Below are 18616 nucleotides of genomic sequence, written 5' to 3'. Positions count from 1 at the left end.
CCTTGTGTGTGTCATTTCCAGTCACAGATGTCTGGACCAATGCTCCTTTATGACAATACCCAGCTTTTGACATATAGCCTCTGAGCTGTAACTAACACATCTGGATAATAATAATAGCTGGCATTCACTGGCCATTAGGCAGGTACCATACAAATGACTTCTGTTGTCTAATTTAATCCTTACCATATACTGCATTTTCAGTATCATTATTATCATTACTGTACTATCCAAAGGGCTAATTTTTTTAACTCAGTCCTATATGAAACATGTGTCTAACCCAGCATCAAACATTAGCAGTATTCAGAAAAAGAGAGGAGAAAGGAGTCACCCCTGCATACCATTGTGATTTAGGTTACTCAAATTATGACAAATACACCTGCCTAAGTCGGCCTTGGCATAATATATTTGGGGGGGTGTCAGTTCGTGGGGCCTGAACTCTGGGTCTAGGCGCTATCCCTCAGCTCTTCAGCTCAAGGCTAGCACTCTACCACTTGAGCCACAGTGCCACTTCCGGCTTTTTTCTTTTTGCTTATGTGATGCTGAGGAATTGAACCCAGGGCCTCATGCATGCAAGACAAGCGCTCTACCACTGAGCCACCTTCCCAGCCCAGCATAATATCTTTAAGGTTCACAATGCTGTGTTTTAACTAAATGTGACACAAAGGAAAGGTTAACCCCAGTTGCTCCAGAGGTAGAAACAGGAAAATAGTTGTTTGAGGCCAACTTGGGCAAAACAAACACGACACCATATTGAAAAGACAAACTAAAGCAAAAAACAAAAACAAAAATGGTAGCGGTGTTCAGCTCAAGTGGTAGAGTACTTATAAGATCCTGAGTTTAAACCCAACTGCTTAAAAAAAAAAAGATTACACATTAGCTAGCTTTTAGCAACAAAAAACCAATTATGCTCTACAAAAAGTCCACTGAAATAAAAATCACACAAAAAAATTACATACCTGCCAGGCTCTAGTGGCTCACGCCTGTAATCCTAGCTACTCAGAAGGCTGAGATCTGAGGATCGTGGTTCAAAGCCAGCCTGGGCAGGAAACTCTGTGAGACTCTTATCTCCAATAAACCACTAGAAAATTGGAAGTGGCACTGTAGCTCAAGCAGTAGAGTGCTCGCCTTGAACTGAAGAGCTCAGGGACAGCGCCCACGCTCAGAGTTCAAGCCCCACAACCGACCCCCCCCCAAAAAAAATCACATCCCTGAAGAGACTCCTGAAATAAAAAAAAAAACTGCAAGTAAAATATAAAAATAAATAAACAAAAAAGAAATCAGCTGGGTGTTGCTGGCTCACGCTTGTAATCCGAGCTATTTAGGAGACTGAAATCTGAGGTTCATAATTCAAAGTCAGCCTGGTCCAAGAGACTCTTATCTCCAATTAACCACAAAAAGCCAGAAGTAGCGCTATAGCTCAAGTGGTAGTACAAAAGCTCAAATACAGCACCCAGGCCGTGAGTTTAAGCCCCAGGACAAACATATACAAAAAAGAAAAAGGAAAGAAAAGAAGGAAGAAAAGATTGGAAAGGAAAGGGCAGAGAAGGGAAAGGACAAAGAAGGAAAACAACACTCTGATTTCCCAGCTAGGAAATACCATCAGATTGCTTACTTGGTGCGCTGGGAGCCAAAGCCACAGCAGGCCTCCCTGTGATCAAGAACTTAAAAGTAAAAGTGCCCAAAAGATTGGAAAAGAAGACATGGTTTGCTGTACCAAATACGAACTCTCTTTCTGTGTTATCTCAGCGGAGGAAGTGCTTTCTAACCCCTTATTCTCTTGCTCCCCCATGTCCCAAGGACGCTATCTTCTTATGCATTCGTGCCCCAACATGTTACTCTTTCAGAAACTTCTCTATGAAATTTGTGTTCTCTCTACCTAAGTTTGACACCCATGATCCCTCCTCCTCCCTCCCCTTCCAGCCCCTGAGAACCATTGTTCTATGATCTTCTCTCAAATCCACTGCTTATCGTCCATATGGGTGACCTCATTCAGTATTTTTCTCTCTGCCTTGATTTTCTTTTAATTTAATGGATCTGTACATTCAAAAAAGAAGTTCGTTATTGTGTTAAAACCTCTTTTCTCCAATATCCTATAGACTGTCCCTTACATCATCATGCATATAACCATAATGATGAGGTTATTTATAACATTTCAAAATAAAAGTCACGAGCCAGGCATGGCAGTCTATCCATCCACTTTGATGCTCTAGTTCAATTAAAGTAGTGATTTCTACATCTGAACATGTAATTTTTGTTATTTATACTGATATGATGCATACATTAAATGTAACACTTTTTTTGGTCATTTTAAAAAGAAACATAACACATTCCTTTTCTATATCAGAAAGCATCAAGATGAATAGTTAGAAGCAGATTGAAGTGAGAGGAAGGCTTTATAAAAAAAGATTTTTTTAATTTTAGTGTTATTTAAAAAAACAAAATTTTAAAAGAATTACTGACATTCTCTTAGGGGTCAGAATTTTGTTTTGTTTTTGGTGAGACTGTCCTAAATTTTTGTAATGATTTTTTTTTTCAGAAAAAAGTCACATTGAATGGTTTCTTAGACACACTGATGTCAGACCCTCCCCCGCAGTGTCTGGTCTGGTTGCCTCTCCTGCACCGTCTGGCAAATGTTGAAAATGGTGAGTGGTTGCTAGTCAGAAAAGGCAGCTTTTGAATTATTGAAATTAGACCACAGTATCTGCAGATATGAAATCCATATCAGAGTTTGAGGGAAGTCTAATTTGTGGTTCTTATTTTGCTGAGGATAGATCTAACCTGTCTCCCACCTGTTAATAAAGTCTTCTAGGACCATGACAAAACAAGGACTTGAATTTAAAAAAATATTTTATCATATGTCTCTTATTAGAATTTTAGGATCTAAGATGTCTTTACTGTACACTAAGACTCAAGTTTGTTTCACTTTGAACTCATTTAGAAATCTTCTACCTTTATTGTCTCTCTTAATTCAGAGTTTTGACTGTGTCCTGTTTGGCTAATGAACACAATTGAAAGAATGGATTAACTGGTTTCTTCACAGCTACTAATAGCCACAGGCTTTTTAAAAAATATTTCTTATCCATATGCAAAAACAATGTGCAATGTAGATGAACAGGATGTGTTACATGGCTTTTGACTGCTGTCTACCAGTCCAGGACTAGTCATTCTCGAGTCAGAAAGCCATAATTGCATTCCTGCTCTCGGAATTTCCAATTGTGGAAGATGGTGTTCCAGCCTTGTCTTCATCAATGGCCAAGAAGGAGAACTTACTGTGCTTGTTCAGTAGACAATGCACCAGAACCAGCTGTGGTCTTGCTTTTACACTTGCTTTCTTAACTCCATGGATTCTCAGTCACATTATTTTTCCTGAATTTTACCAAAGGCAAGAATGGTTATAGTAATTGTTTTACAATCTTTAGCTCACAACATGTGAAACTGCCTGTTCACTTATTAGCTTCCAATATCAAATGTTTTACCTTGCCTGCTTTATAATCCTAATTTTTTGCTGAAGAAAATTGTGTGCCAGAACTCTCTGGATTAGAACAGTGTTCAGATGATGTATATATATTTTAGGCCCCCATCCATCTGCTTCAGAAAAGAACAAAAAAGCATAGAGGTGAGATGAAACCAGTTACTCATTAAATAAACTATAGCCACTCCACTTTAAATAATGATATTTCAATTCTCTCATCCAGTTTCTTCTCTGCATCTTCCTGACATTTTTACATTGTATTCACATTTACTCTGGATAACTCTTCCATCATGCTTCTGAGTCTTTAGTGACCATTGCTGGTCCAAGAGAGAGAACGTATTTGAAGGAAAGGCAAGTCAGGTTAGATAACTTATATTCTTGTAGTGGGAGTTGAATTACCAAGTGACCTTACAGAGATACATGCTGTTAAAAGCACACCTATTCCCCATCCTGTTTCATTTCTTTCATCCTGATGTGCATGCTGGAAAAGACATGCTGGTGAGGTTCCAGGAACAAACTAAAGGCTTCTCTAGGCCAAAATTGTCTATGGTTTGAATTCATAGAACATAGCAGAAAGCTCTAGTTCTTTCTAGGCTGCCTTTTTCTTCTTCTGGCTCATACTTTGTTTTCTTGTTTTGTTTTTCCATTTTCTAGTCTTCCACCCAGTTGAGTGTTCTTACTGCCACAGTGAAAGTATGATGGGATTTCGCTACCGATGCCAACAATGTCACAATTACCAGCTCTGTCAGGACTGCTTCTGGAGGGGGCATGCAGGAGGTTCCCATAGCAACCAGCACCAAATGAAAGAGTACACATCATGGGTAAGTGACGCTGGGTAATATTTAAAATTGGGTGTGTGACTGTTGTCCCCAGTGAAAGGGAGTTTCAAGGATGGTGACAATTAAGGGACAAACTTCACTTTCACTCTGAGTCTAACATGTCTTCCCTGTCATCTTCCACCCAATTGGATCCCTTATTTGTACTACCTGAGTTCAAAGTAGCTTCCTGAGACTTAAAATATAGGAAGATTAAAACTGTGCTTGAAACATAGACCAGTCTGTATTGACTTAAATAATGAACCACAATAGCTTTGGCTACATAGGCTTATTTTGACAGTAAGTTAAGGAATTTTCCAAGTTTTGTTTTGTTGTGGAAGTTGCTGGAAATATTGTTTCATTTTTCACAGATCCTTGAATTCTTGTAAGAGTATGGCTGTCATACTAAGGACAGAAGTATAAGAGTTCTGTTATACTTATTTCAGAGAATGGAGAGGAGAAATTGTGGTCATATTAGCAAATTGTCTTTTTGTGAACAGCATGTAATCAACTTGATAAAGTTGGTAGACATTTGCCCAGGAGTACCCCTAAGATAAGGACTCAAATGGTTTTTCTTTCTTGCTATTGTTTCTAACATATTTATAAGATGATTTCTTTGTTGCTTTGTATGTCCCTCCTCCACAGTATAACCCCTGCTTTCACTGTATTTGATGTTGGTATAATTTGTTGAGGGGAAGGGAAAAACAAATTGTTTAAACAGGGATACAGGTGGACCCATTGCAACAATGAGATGTATAAGAGGTTATGTCAAAAAACGAACTTTACAACTTTGGTGCAAGGTGAGGGGGGAGATGGGAAAGTATGGGAAGGGGAAACAAAGGAGGAGGCAACAATGCTTGATAAGAAATGTACTCACTATCTTGCTCATGTAATTGTAACCCCTCTGTACAGTATTTTCACAATAAAAAAAAATCAAAGAAAAAAGTAGGAATCTGATCTTGGTGTATTTGTGCTTTCAGTAGTTTGTGACTTTCTGACCTCATTAAACTCAAAGACAAGTCCTAGCAATGTAGCTCTTAACATTTGTTCAACTATTGTTCTGTGCAGGGATTGGGTTTAGTTGTTGTTGCTGTTGTTGTTGTTATTGTTGGTATTTTGTTGTTCTCAGTCACGGGGCCTGAACTCAAATCCTGGGGGCTGCCCCTGAGCTTTTTATTCAAGGCTGATGCTCTACTGCTTTGAACCACAGCTTCATTTCTGGTTTTCTGGTGGCTAATTGGAGACAAGTCTCACAGACTTTCCTACCCAGGCTGGCTGTGAACTGTGATTCTCCAATCTCAGCCTCCTGAATAGCTAGGATTACAGGTGTGAACCACCAATGCCTGTCAGCTCATCTTAAGATAATTCTAGCACACGAAAATATAAAGTTGTTATGGCTTTTTGTTAATTTAAGTGTATTGTTATTTTCAATTCAACCTGTAGCCTTTCCTTAAAGGGATACTTAGTGTCCTTTAAAAAAAAATCTGGACATCATGGTTCAGATTATAATCCCAGCAGTCTAGAAGCAGAGGCCAGAAGATCGTGAGGCCAATATGGGCTACACAGTGAGAGTCTGGTGCCAAAAGGGAGGGAGGAGGAGAAAAGAGATGGAGGAAGATTGATGCTGATTAATCATCTTTAGTTGATCTGTTCAAAGACTGAATTCACCTAAGGAGTGTGAGTTCTAAAAGCCCATAACAGGAGGATGTCTTTACAAAGTTGAGTCAGACTCTGCAAGAGGACACAGGGGCTTAGTAGTTTCAGAGTAAGACACTGTTGCTGCTGCTGATTAAAATGTCATAAGAATTACACTTTCTAACAGTAGCCAAAGGGGAATTAGAATTTATTTGTTGGTTTGAATTTTTGCTTTTGGTGGTGATGGTGGTTTTATTGTGTTTGGTAGTACTGGGGATTGAACTCAGGGCCTCACACATGTTAGGCAAGTGCTTTACCACTTGAGTCATGCCCTCAGCTCCCCAAGGGGACTTCTTAAACAAGGCTCCTATTGCAAAGCTTTTAAATAACAAGGGCAAAAGTTATTATACTACCAAGTATGAACCCCAGGCATAAAAGGTAATGACAAAATTATACACTGCTTTCTTTATTGTTTTTGGTCGGTCATGGAGCTTGACATGACAGAGCATAGGCACTGTCCCTGAGCTCTTCAGCTCAAGGCTAGCACTCTACCACTTGAGCCACAGTGCCACTTCCAGTTTTCCAGTAGTTAATTAGAGATAAGAGTCTCATGGACTTTTCTGCCTGGGCTGGCTTTGAACCGTGATCCTCAGATCTCAGTCTCCTGAGTAGCTAGGATTACAGCTAGGATCACTGGTGTCTGGCTATGTACACTGCTACTTAATGGAGAGGAAAATATGGATTCACTATATAGATGTATTAATCAGATATTATTCTATTCTTTCAATTTTGATGTTATCCTATGAAGATATATAACAGCAACAAAGAAAAGCAGTAGTATGACATGCTGCAAAGAATGTGGATTTCAGACTCGAAAGATGAAGTTTGAAGTTCCAGTTTTACTTCTAATGGGATGTATTGGGCCACACCAGAGACCTCTTCGATTGTTGGATTTCTGTAAATCTTTCTGATCCTCTCTTTGCTTCTGAGCATCCCTCCACCCAAGCCAGTCCCTCCAGAACGAGGTCTCATCTTGTCATCCCTGTGATTTAAACATCCAGATTGTGTCCTTTTTGCCAACCTTGCCTTGTCATATGAGGACTTTGGTGACCTCTCTCCCACTTTCATTTCCAGAACAAGATCTCCTCTCTATTCCTCCCTCTGCATTTTCTGTTTCTCCCATCTGAAATTACTTCCCCAAGTGACTAGAACTCAGTACCCTTGGTTTCTGTCAGAAGGATTCTAGTGGCCCATTAAGTCCCAGGTTAAGTGTCCCATGTGCAATGGCTGCTTTCGTTTTTCACAGTTGGTGACACTAAGTGAAGGAGGTAGGTATCCTGGCCCCAGCCTTGAACAAACTTCCTGACTTAGAGTATGTATATGCTAGAAAAGGAGTTCTTGAATGAGTGAATGAATGAGTAAATAGCTGTTTTAAAAAAGAAAAAAGTAAACCATCTGGTAGATTATCACAGCACGATTAGCTGTTATCACATCTACCTATTCTTTTTCTTCCCAGAAATCACCTGCTAAGAAGTTAACGAATGCATTAAGCAAGTCCCTGAGTTGTGCTTCCAGCCGTGAACCTTTGCACCCCATGTTTCCAGACCAACCTGAGAAGCCGCTCAACTTGGCTCACATCGTGTGAGTATCTCCATACCAAAAGGAAGATACATCTTTTTTCCCTGACGCATGTCCCAAGCAATTCATACAAGACAATTTCACATAACTTGTCAGAGACCACGTTTTTAGTTTTATTTTTTTTAAATAAAGCAATACGATTGTCATTTTTCCCTCAGTCTTTCTACCTTTACTTATAAAGTAAAACACTAACAGAATAGAAAATATTCAAAAAGCTTATTCAAAAATTTCAAAAAGTTATAAAATATGAATGTTAGTAGAATGTGCACAGATGGAAATAAACCATCAATGGAATTACCATTGTTTAAAAAAGTAATAGCATAATGTATGTTAGTATCGTATGTACTTTCAGCTCAAATTTTAACAACCATTTGTTTCATTTCTCAGCATAGTCAGTCATGGTAATGATGCCAGCTAATCTACATATTGCTTTTGAGTTTTTTAGTGCCTGGATTCCTATCTTCTAAAAATGTATAGTCTATAAATAGGAAAGTTGAAGAAGGAGATCAAAAACTTGTCTATGTGTGCATTTGATAGAAAGGCTGGACAAGTGAATGGTACAATTATCAACCTGCCATTTCCTACCATTGTTGAGCCTTAGACCTGTCTCAGACCTCACCAAGACAGCAAAAGGTTTGGGTAGAAGAAATGTCCTCTCCTTTAGTGTGAATTTGGGCTCAAACAAAAATGAAGCTGATTACAGTACAGTTAGGAAAAATATCATCACAAGTTCTCTGCAAGCCTCTAATATGGGTGCTTCCTCCCATTCCTCCTTTAAGAACCATCTTTTCTTCCCCCATAGTTTATTGGGACCCGCCAGTGTGCAACACCGTATTTTTACATGTATGAGCTGATGAGTTTCCAATATCAGTAATTCACGGATTCAAAGTTCATATGATAGGGAGAACATAATACAGTCTCTTAACAGGCACCGTGGTGATATGAAACCCAGATAGAAGTAGTAATTCTTTCCCCTGATGGGTCTGAGCAAATACCATCACATCATTGGGTTTGCATCTCATCTGTGTGCTTTGTTTAAATACTACAGGGCCGTGTGTTCGTTGCTCCTGTGTGTGCTTTAAGGGATTCCTGACTCTGTCAATAAGGCACAGAAAACAGCGCTCCTATCTCAAGTGACATGCTGGCCTAGGCCAAACATCCGGAAAATAATGTAAAAATCAATTCTATAGAATGCCATTAATTCATTTCCTTAACAGGAAATAATGTTCCTGAAAATAAACAAGTAAATCTAGGGAATATCCTAAATGGTCAACAATTCACAGAAATTGCTTCACAGGAGCTGTTGGTAATGAGGTCTCCGCTTTTCTTCACATCGTCTACTAGAGACAGTCACTAACTTAGTAGCAAAGGAAAAGAAAGAATGAGAGTAAGCCTCTACTGTGAAAGTTCCGCCCAGTCACTTCCTACCATCCCAGTAAGAGTTACATATAAAGGCAGCCTCAAGTCTAAGTTGCTGGGCAGAAACAGTGTGGATAAGAGCAGCTGTGTGCCAACGGTATTGAAGTAGACAGAATAAGAATGCTGCTCCCTCTTCTAGAAGGATTTAGGAAAGGAGGTACTGTGAATAAAAGTCAGTTTCTGTGTGTTAGTGTCTGTGTGTGTGAGTCTATATGTAATAAAAGTAAATTTCAGTGAGTATGTATATGCTGTTTAATTGGCTAAGTAAAAACTTTATACAATTTAATTTATTAGGGAAATATGATCTTATGCATTATGAACTGAGTTAACTAAAAGCAGTATTTATTTCCACAATAAGCTGATGGGTACAGCAAATGAATCCAGGGCTTGTACTTGCTCAATGGATGCTCTAACCCTGGAGGACTCCCTGAGTCCCCACAATAGAGCCTTCGTTTGTGTTCCATGGAGATATTTCAGGATTCTGTATATAATATCTGCCTTTTCTTGAAAGAAAATTGCTGTATATTTAGCCAGCCTCCCCAAGGAGTTTTCAATCAAAATAATCTATACAATCTGCCAGGGCAAATGTTTTGATCATAATAAAAATGATCTGACATATTTATTAAAACAACAGTCAAGAAATTCTGGATGAAGATTGTCCAGTCTGTATTAGAACAGAGTTTCTTTTCTGTTTGTAGGTACAGAAGTTTTACCTGTACTTTTTAGCAGGAATGCAAGCCATTATTGGGGAAAGAGACAAAGGGTAGTCTAAGACTTTCAATTGGAAGCCATGCTTCTAATTTACCCTTTGTAGGCTATTCTTAGGACATAAATAAATGCCTCTTAAATGACAATATAAATAATGTATGTTTTAATCTTTGACAAAGAAGATCCTTTTAGTCTGCTATATTGGCCAAGTACTTGAAATTAATGAATATTTTCACCTCTTCCCAATGTATGTAGGTATAATTTTATTATATTTTATAAAAATATATGACATTCTATGGCAAGTTCTTTTATCCTAAGCTATTTCACCATTTTTAAAATTGTATTTGCAGATGGTCAGCCTCTAGATATATCCTTACATGACCTTTCTTTATTATGTGCTCAGGAGGGAGAGGGGAAAGAAGTGGGGAGAGAAGTAGGGAGAGAGACAATTTGCAAATTAGTGCAAATTCTTCAAAGATGCTGTTCAGAAAGGAGTCACATGTTTCACATGTTTACCTGAAGGGTAATTGCAAGTCCTTATGCAGTGCTGAAATATAGTTAACATTATGCAGCCCGTGTGTTTGGAATGAGATGCTGAAAATGATACAATCTTTTTAAACACATATGTCTCACTGGGTTTGTGGTTGTATTAAAAAATTGATATGAGTTCTCCAGTACGTATGTCCAATCTAATCAGTGGGAAAAATCCTTATAAGGGAAAAAGGTATAAATTGAGACAAAGATGTATAGCTCATGCTTGATCGGTGCCTAATAAATCAGAAAATATTTGTATTGTGTAAGACTCCAGTTCCAAGTATTTAGTGTGAAAAAAATGGCAAAGAAAAGAAAAGAAAATGGCTGGCTGGCTGCATAATTAAACTAACATTTTCCAAGAAGTCTTAGATTTAGTAAAAAGAGACAGGTTGTGGTACTATCTCAGACACTTACACAGATTTGCATATGGAAATGAATCATGTGACACAGAACTTACTAGAGCCAGGGGATTTTATGTACAAGCATTGAAGGTACTGCTACTTATGAATGATTCCTTAAATAGGAATAAGCAGGTGGTGACATTTTTGTATGTTGGCATTTGTTCTTCATTATTGTATTGCTTCTAAATGCTGCCATGATTAACAACAGTCTCTACTCTGTTCATTTTTGTTTTTTGCTGCCAAAAGTGATACTTGGTAAGTAGTTCAATAGTCCCCCACGTACTTATAAAACAGAATCATAAGTATAACTGATCTGAGACACAAAATATGAAGCTAGTTAAAACTATCCTGTCTTGAACTTAACTTTTTCAGCCCGTAAGAAGTGATGAAAATTTTATTTTATGGTTTAGTGATTTCCGGTCCAGAAAGAAAGATCTGATCCAGAAAGAAAACTCCATACTAGGCTCTTGTGACTGAGTCTCCTAGAGCTGTTTCTTTTTGTCAGAGTAAATATGTTTAGTATCCCTAAAGTAGCCTATTTGATTAGACAAGATGACTTGCCATTTGGTTATGGAGGAAGCTAGTATTGGGTGCCAAGACTAGTCATTTTGTGGCCTAAGTTCAACACGAAGCCATTTGCTAAGAAACCTCCATTTCAGCTTTGCAGTGAGGAAATTCCCAATTCAGCTGGAAAGCATTTCAAACCCACTTAATTTCTGATTTCCTAGAGATAAACCAAGATTGGAACATTTTCAACAGAATCACAGTGAAACTAACATTTTCTCTGATGCAGGATGATGCTCTGTCTTGTCCTTCATCTTCTGAACTCTAATTTCTCTGTCATCATACCTTTCTGAATCTTCCATTGAACCTAAAACTGAACACTGCTTGAAGATGAGATACATAGGGATCCTGGCTCTCTAGTTTTATCTAAACTAGGATATTCAGGATGAAGTGAAGTTTGAGAGGATGAAATGAAGACTGGGGCGGGGGGGTCAGACACAATGCAATGGATACATATGGCAATCTCATATGAACAAAGTGAAGTTTGTACATTGCCTTATGTCATATATTCAACCAAATAGTAGAAATATACTGCTTCCTTGCATCTTCACTGAGAATAAGGGGCAATAAGGCAAGATAGTATTCCATCCTCTGTCTTTGTGCTGTGTCCTTGCATAAATGTTAGAGTACCACCATTCTGATTACACAGAAGGGGTTCTGAAGAAATCCTCCCCTTGCCAAACCATGTAGATTTTGAAAATCTTGTTTGCCAAACTTTTCCCTTTAGAAAATAATAGAAATATGGATATCATCTTCTTCAAAATCCTTTATCCATTCAAAAACTTGACTCAAGAAACATCAAGACTCAACACTCCTAGATCAATATTCTCATGTTCTACAGAGCTTTTCCTCCAGTGTCTAAGTAAGCCTCTCTATTCTTGAGGAAAAGTAACTTTACAAGAGTATATGCACTTTCACATTGATCCTGGGTAAGGGGATTCTGGGTCTGCTCTTCCTATCATTTTTCCTCAAGATATGATAGGTCGTTTTTAATTTGTGTCTTTCCTTTGCTTTAACTTTCCACACACACTGTACTTACTTTGTTTTAGGCCTCCCAGACCTGTAACCAGCATGAATGACACGCTGTTCTCCCACTCTGTACCCTCCTCAGGAAGTCCTTTTATCACCAGGAGGTAAGTTCCAAATCAACTACAAAGCATGGAGTAAGATATGTCCCATTGTGAATGAGTCTCGATTCTGTGACAAGAAAAAATAATGCATTTGATTGTATACCAAATGTAGAAGACTATTACTGGAAACAAGTTTGCTAGTATCTATCACATGCTTTAAATTTCTCCCATTTGAATGCAGGTAGAGAAGGCTTCAGTTAATGTCACTTCTGGCAACCTGCATTTATGATCCCTCACATTAAAAATGGGGGGAGTGTTTTAGTTTTACTACTGACACATGCTTATTCTGTCTCACTACACAAGCCACATTCCTAGCATTGGGAGTGGTCAATGAAGCAAGAGAAATGGAATTTCAAGATAGAGTGGTATTTCATTATACTGATTCTGAAATATCTCACTATTTCAGGCACTAGATATAAAAGAATCCTGTTTTGTTTTGTTTTTGTTTTGTGGTAAATCATGGACTTTCTGAGGCTACAGGCTGAAGCACAAACTTAGAAATGTAGTTTCCATGTAAATGAGTGCCTGGATAATAATGAGACGTCATATATACATTGTATATATTATTTAAATATAGAACTTTTAAATATATCTATAAAACATTGAAGAATATATGTTGTATCTTTTTAAAGGGTGGATATATGTCTCATCTTTTTGCAATTTGACTCCCTTGTGACCAAGCAACAGAAGTTCACATATCTAACAGTTAGTACTGGGAACACACAGGGCCCAAGAAATACTCTGAGTCATTTGAGCAACTATCACAAAACAAGCACCAGCAAATTATTTCATAAACAGAGCAGCATCACAGGAAAGCAGGAACAAAGATAAGGAAAATTGGAGTAAGTAATTGAACATAGGAAGGTCTCGACTACCTTTCAACAGAAATAAAAAACACCCTCATATTTTGTAAAATGCACATAATCTACCTGTCTCTGAGACTGTTGATAAGATGCCAAGTTTCCTATAAAATCCTCATACATTCTAGAGAGGATGAGAAGACAGCCAGGCTGAGTGCATTGCTAATTATCTTCCTGGGTTCCTGGATTCCTCCCAACAGAAAGCTGCAACAAAGATGTCCCCAGTAATTGTAAGAAGTAGAATAAAGAGAATGTGGCAGGACATGTTGTTTGGGGTGTATAAATTAAGTGTGTAAGGAGTAGGAATGAGGAGACAGTGGTCCTGCAGGATACCACAGTGGAACAATATGATTTAGACCATCAACAACTTCTTATTAGCATCCCTTTTAGAACCACCAGCAAATTCCACCTTCTTTCCTAAAGGAAAATCATAAAGAATCAATTCTGTAAGAGATGCAGGTTTGGACATCTGCCTAGAGAGGACACAATATGATCATTACAGAGATGTATATCTTTAGAAGGGAGTTCTACATTCTACAAATGCCAAGCAGAGACAGACCCCATCCTTACTGAAGGTCATTTTATATCATTTCAGCTCTGACGGTGCTTTTGGTGGATGCGTCTAGATGGATAACATGACTTCCTCTACCCTAAATATCCCTCTAATACTTTGAGCTGTTCTGCTTCCTCCAGGGTTCATGGTACCCGTTAATTCAAAATATGATTGTTTCCCCTTTCTTCGCATTTTCAGTCCTTTTGGCATGCTATCTGTGAACCACAGATGTGTTGTTCAAACTTGAGTTTCTTCCTATCACCATGGAGATTGGACTCCAGTTTCTGTTTTAAGGGTGCTGTTCAATAAAACTGAATATCTTTCCTCGCTGAGTGGACCTTGCTCTGTCCATGGGAGGTTTTAATGGGGTCTCATCATTTGTACCCCACAGGTTATTTGAGGGAATAAGTGCACCCAGCCCTGTGGTTGGAAAGCATTTGTCCATAAACTGTATGCAAATCAGAGTGGCCAGGGTACATGATCAGAATCTAATGGCCAGTATCATGGTCTGAATCCCTAATGGCAGTAGTCGTTCCATTGCTAGATGGCTAGACAGTCTATGCCAGCATTAAAATCCTTGTCCTGGTAGAGATGGAAGTCTGGGGTGGGGTGGGGACAGATGAGATTCTGTTTAATAAGCTAGACTTCTCAACTCTTTCCTCCCTTTCTCACTTGTTTGTATTAAGTCCACAGCTTTAGAACAGTATCTGCGAAGGGAATAAATATGGAAGTTGCAGTGATGGGTCTTGTTTGGACAAGCATCTGATTTTGTACCATCTGCAAGACCTTACTTGGTGATTTTAAGACTCTCGAATTAAGGGGGCTATCAAAATGGTCTTTAGTTCTAACTGGCGAGGCAAGGACAATAGATTGTGACTGACCTTAATCCAGGTAAGAACTTGAGGACTTAACAGGCCTTGTACCCTTCCTGTCCTACTGAGTCAGAGCCATCCCTTGCTACCTGATTTTCCTTCCCAAGAAAGACCATCTTATTCCTTCTGATGTAACTGTTCCAGATCCAGATTGTTGTTCTCTGGTCTTCATTTGTCTCACTTGCTAATGCTACTGGTGATTCACTTCTACTTGCTAACCACATTGGTACACTAAGGTTGATGCAAACCCATTAAGACAGATAAAAGCATAAGTTAAAGGCCCTGTTCTCTCTATAATTAGAACAAAACCAACGAGATATGACCAAGAGCTCTGGCCTCAGTCTTAGACTGGCAGAATTACACTGGTCAGTAAGCACAGCATTAAGAGAGCAGGGAAGCCTACCCTTCAGATATTTTGTGTAGCCTGAGTTGTGATTTGGAAAGTTTAGTCATCTGAGAAAGATAGAGCAGAGTAAGGAGGGACTGAATCACCACTGCAAAAATCTTCACTACAGTTCCTAACCTTACTCTGCTACCCTCTTCGCAAGCCCACCACTTTGATCTTCAAAGGGCACTAGGGCATATCTTTGAAGTCAAGACTTTCTCCTAATCTACCTCATGCAGGTTTATGAGTGTGTACCTTTGGTTACCACAGCTTCTGTCACCGCCCTGTTCTTAGATCCTTTTCCCACTGTAGACTTGGTTCACTTTCCCATTACTTAATAAAAGGGATTCTCAAATGCCATTTTCTTTAGATTTTGAAATGTTGTATGTGCATGTGGATGTGCATGGATGTGTATGCATGCAAGTATCTGTGTCTTGGTGTCACATGCACTTGTGCATTCAATTTTGACTAGCAGTTAGGCTGGGCATCAAATTACCTACTTTGTCAATTGTCTTATTTCTTTTTTATTATAAACCATATCCCTAGATTCTTGTCTTGAAAATATATAGGAAAGAATGGCTGGACCAATATCAGTGTATCACCCTCACTAGAAAAAGGGCTCCAAGAGCTAAATACAGCAGACCAGCAATACTGTGTCTAAGCTCATGAAAGACACCACAGTCTTATTACAAATATTACAATAAGGACTGACCTTACAGGCTCAAAGGCCTGTAAGAACTGCTCAAGAACTGCTTTTACAGTTGATGTTGTTGTTTGTACATGCTTCCTTCATGAAATCTTAATTATTTTGTCAAAACTCTCTCTTACTTTATGGCGGTTAACTAGTCCTTTTCCTATGGTTACTGAATTGTTTTAATTATGGCCCCTTATTCTTTATTAGCTACAATAAGAACCCTGAAAGATTGGATGACTAGTTTATTTTATCTTCAATATTAGAAACATCATCTAAAGGTTTCACAAGTACTTTTATAGTTACATAGTAGTTACTCACTTTGATTATTATAGATAGTACTTACCGTATTAGATGTAGTAACATTCTACTAGATGTTACAAAACTGTTTATAATTCCTACAGTGTGTTGAACATAATCCAACATTCAATTTCCTGGTGCTTCTCCATAAAACACTTGCATTACAAACACTGTATTTGCTTTGTAGTACCTATGAGGAAGGCTCACAGCCTACTAGCTACTTCTCCAAAACTAATTTTCCTCAGTGGAGCAGTGCTTGTAAATTATTTTTGGTTGTTGTACTTCAAAACTAAGGAGAGACTTTTCCAAATACATGGAAAGTATCCTCTCCTTCCAGAACCCATTGTGTCATTGTCATTGTGTATGTGTGCGTATATGTGTATGCATGCCTGAACATTATTGGAAAGCTGTTTACACAACACATGCTACATTTCAGGGGTGTTTATAGGATTTGGTGAGAATATTGAGAAACTTGTGGGAAAGAATTTTAAAGGAATATCCTTTGGCTTTTTTGCTTTCAGACGAAGACGTAGCTACCAGCCTTTCCTATCAGATCCTCAATAGTACACAAAAATTAAAATGTGTGGGTGGAGGAATGAGCTTCTGTCTTGATGAAGGCCTTGCATAACAAAACTGAGATGTGTATACGTACAATGTGGGGTCTTGCTTTTCCCTGAAACTCAATTTAGAAAAGACAGATCAACAATCCCAAGTTGATGTTGCATTCTGATACATTAATAAGCAGCAAGGGCTCAATCCTAAGAAAGGAAATGGGATCCAAGTGTTGAGGGTAAGGCCCCCCCAGACAATGAGGAGGATTATATAATTCCTTCATGCAAACCACCGGGCAACAAAATGAAGGTTTAGTCATCTAATGTATTGCATAAAATATTGTGGGATTACACTGATTTCAAGGAATCCTAAATGTTCTCACTGTTTTCACAACTCAGGGAAAAAGATGTTGACATGGCTTCCTTTCTTTGAGTTCTTTGGGAACTGCAGAAGACATGTTGGTAAAAGAACTTTAAACATTTAGGTGTTCAGTAAAACCTGCTTCTCAGTGCATTCAAAGTTCTTGACTCACTTGGTTTTGAAAGACTTGTTTTCCCTTTTTTGGGTTGTATTCTACTCAAGGTCTTCTTTTTGGCTTTCCAAAAGCAAGTGATAAAAATGAGAACTTAAGACAGGCTCTTGAAAGTATAGAAACAATCTGGACAGTGAGTGTAGTTGTCAAAAATCAAAGCAAAACAATATGATTTATTTGCAGAAACTTATAAACACACATGGTGTAAAGCCCCATCTCCATACTCTGTGTGTGTGTGTGTGTGTGTGTGTGTGTGTGTGTGTGTGTGTGTGTGTGTGTGTGTGTGTGTGTGTGTGTGTGTGTGTGTAGAATCTACTCATCACTTTCATGGAGGCTGGGACTTGGAAAGAAGGAGTAAAAAGAAGGGGAAAGATAAGAAAATGGAGCAAATCAAGGAACAGAAAAAGAGCCCCAAGAAATAGAGAAAAAAAAAGGATCAGACCATTAAACGAAAAATCTAGTGAATTTCTTCCTTCATTCCAGTCTTCCCCTACTGCTATTATTAGAGAATCTCTGCTTGTGTGCTGGGAATGGCATTTCTTAGTCTAACACATCAACTTCCTCCATCAAACATTTTCCTTTCTTTACTCTGAATCTTTCTTTTTACTTTCACATTCTGCATGAGTGGGTTTGATGTACCTGGATAATTACTAGGCTTTCAGATTTAGGAAACATCACTATAATTTCTGATATTGAACAAGCCAAGAAGCAAAAAAAGGCAGAGAAATCATTTAGTTTGGAGAGAGAATTACGGCTCTTTCACACTGTTTGGGGAGGTTTTGCAAGCATGTGAAATTAATTGTGCAATAAATACATATACCTTAAGTTAGAAAAAAAAGAATTTGTGAGGATATTGGGCTGCAGACTAGAGACTGGTTACAGAATAGTGAATGTAGGGAGAATTGCTAAAGTAGAGAGGTTTGCAATGCTATTTTGGTGGGCTAATAGAACACCACACAGAAAAGCATCTATGACAGCTTCAGGTGGTGATTGGCCATGATGGACAGGTTTCATGATCTTAGAAGATGAAGATTGGTACACTGATGAACATCTTTAAAGCTATCAAGAAAGTAGGTCCTCTCAGAACATTAATTTATTGTTTTTAAAGTTTAAATGACTATTGCTGGGCCTGGTGAGTATAGTTAACAATAATACAGTGCGTATTTCATTGCTGAAAAAGGCCATATGCTGGTGGCTCATGCCTGTAACTCTAGCTACTCAGGAGGCTGAGATCTGAGGATCATGGTTTGAAGCCAGCCCAAGCAGAAAATTCCCTGTGAGACTCATATCTCCAATAAACCACCAGCAAACAGGAAGTGGAGCTGTTGTTCAAAGTGGCAGAGTGCTAGCCTTGAACAAAACAGCTCCACGACTGACACCAAAAAAAAGCTAAGTAAAAAGATTTAAAATGTTATCACCAAAGAAAACATGTGTGGTGAGGATGGGATGTATTAACTATTTGATTTAATCATTCTATAAGGTATGTATATGTATCTATATGTATAGATACACATATATGTATATGGCAAAACATCACATTACACCCCTACTCTAA

General features: G+C 38.4%; 1 protein-coding gene across 14 annotated transcripts in view; it reads left to right on the top strand.

Moving 5' to 3' along the window:
- The window catches only part of Dtna (dystrobrevin alpha), a 333587-nt gene that overhangs the window by 258838 nt on the left and 56133 nt on the right, over positions 1 to 18616 (top strand). For 13 of the 14 annotated variants that reach the window (XM_070029341.1, XM_070029340.1, XM_070029345.1 and 10 more), the window contains 4 exons: positions 2537 to 2642; positions 4127 to 4293; positions 7439 to 7563; positions 12236 to 12319. In XM_070029341.1, the coding sequence (XP_069885442.1) occupies positions 2537 to 2642; positions 4127 to 4293; positions 7439 to 7563; positions 12236 to 12319 (482 nt within the window). Of the gene's footprint in view, positions 1 to 2536; positions 2643 to 4126; positions 4294 to 7438; positions 7564 to 12235; positions 12320 to 13771; positions 14043 to 18616 lie in introns of those variants that run through there. The other variant, XM_070029353.1, reaches the window with a different exon arrangement.

Source organism: Dipodomys merriami, unplaced genomic scaffold (assembly GCF_024711535.1).
Source record: "Dipodomys merriami isolate MVZ:Mamm:240054 unplaced genomic scaffold, mDipMer1.0.p SCAF_2, whole genome shotgun sequence".
Taxonomy (NCBI): domain Eukaryota; kingdom Metazoa; phylum Chordata; class Mammalia; order Rodentia; family Heteromyidae; genus Dipodomys; species Dipodomys merriami.
This window is presented reverse-complemented; position numbering and strand designations above follow the sequence as displayed.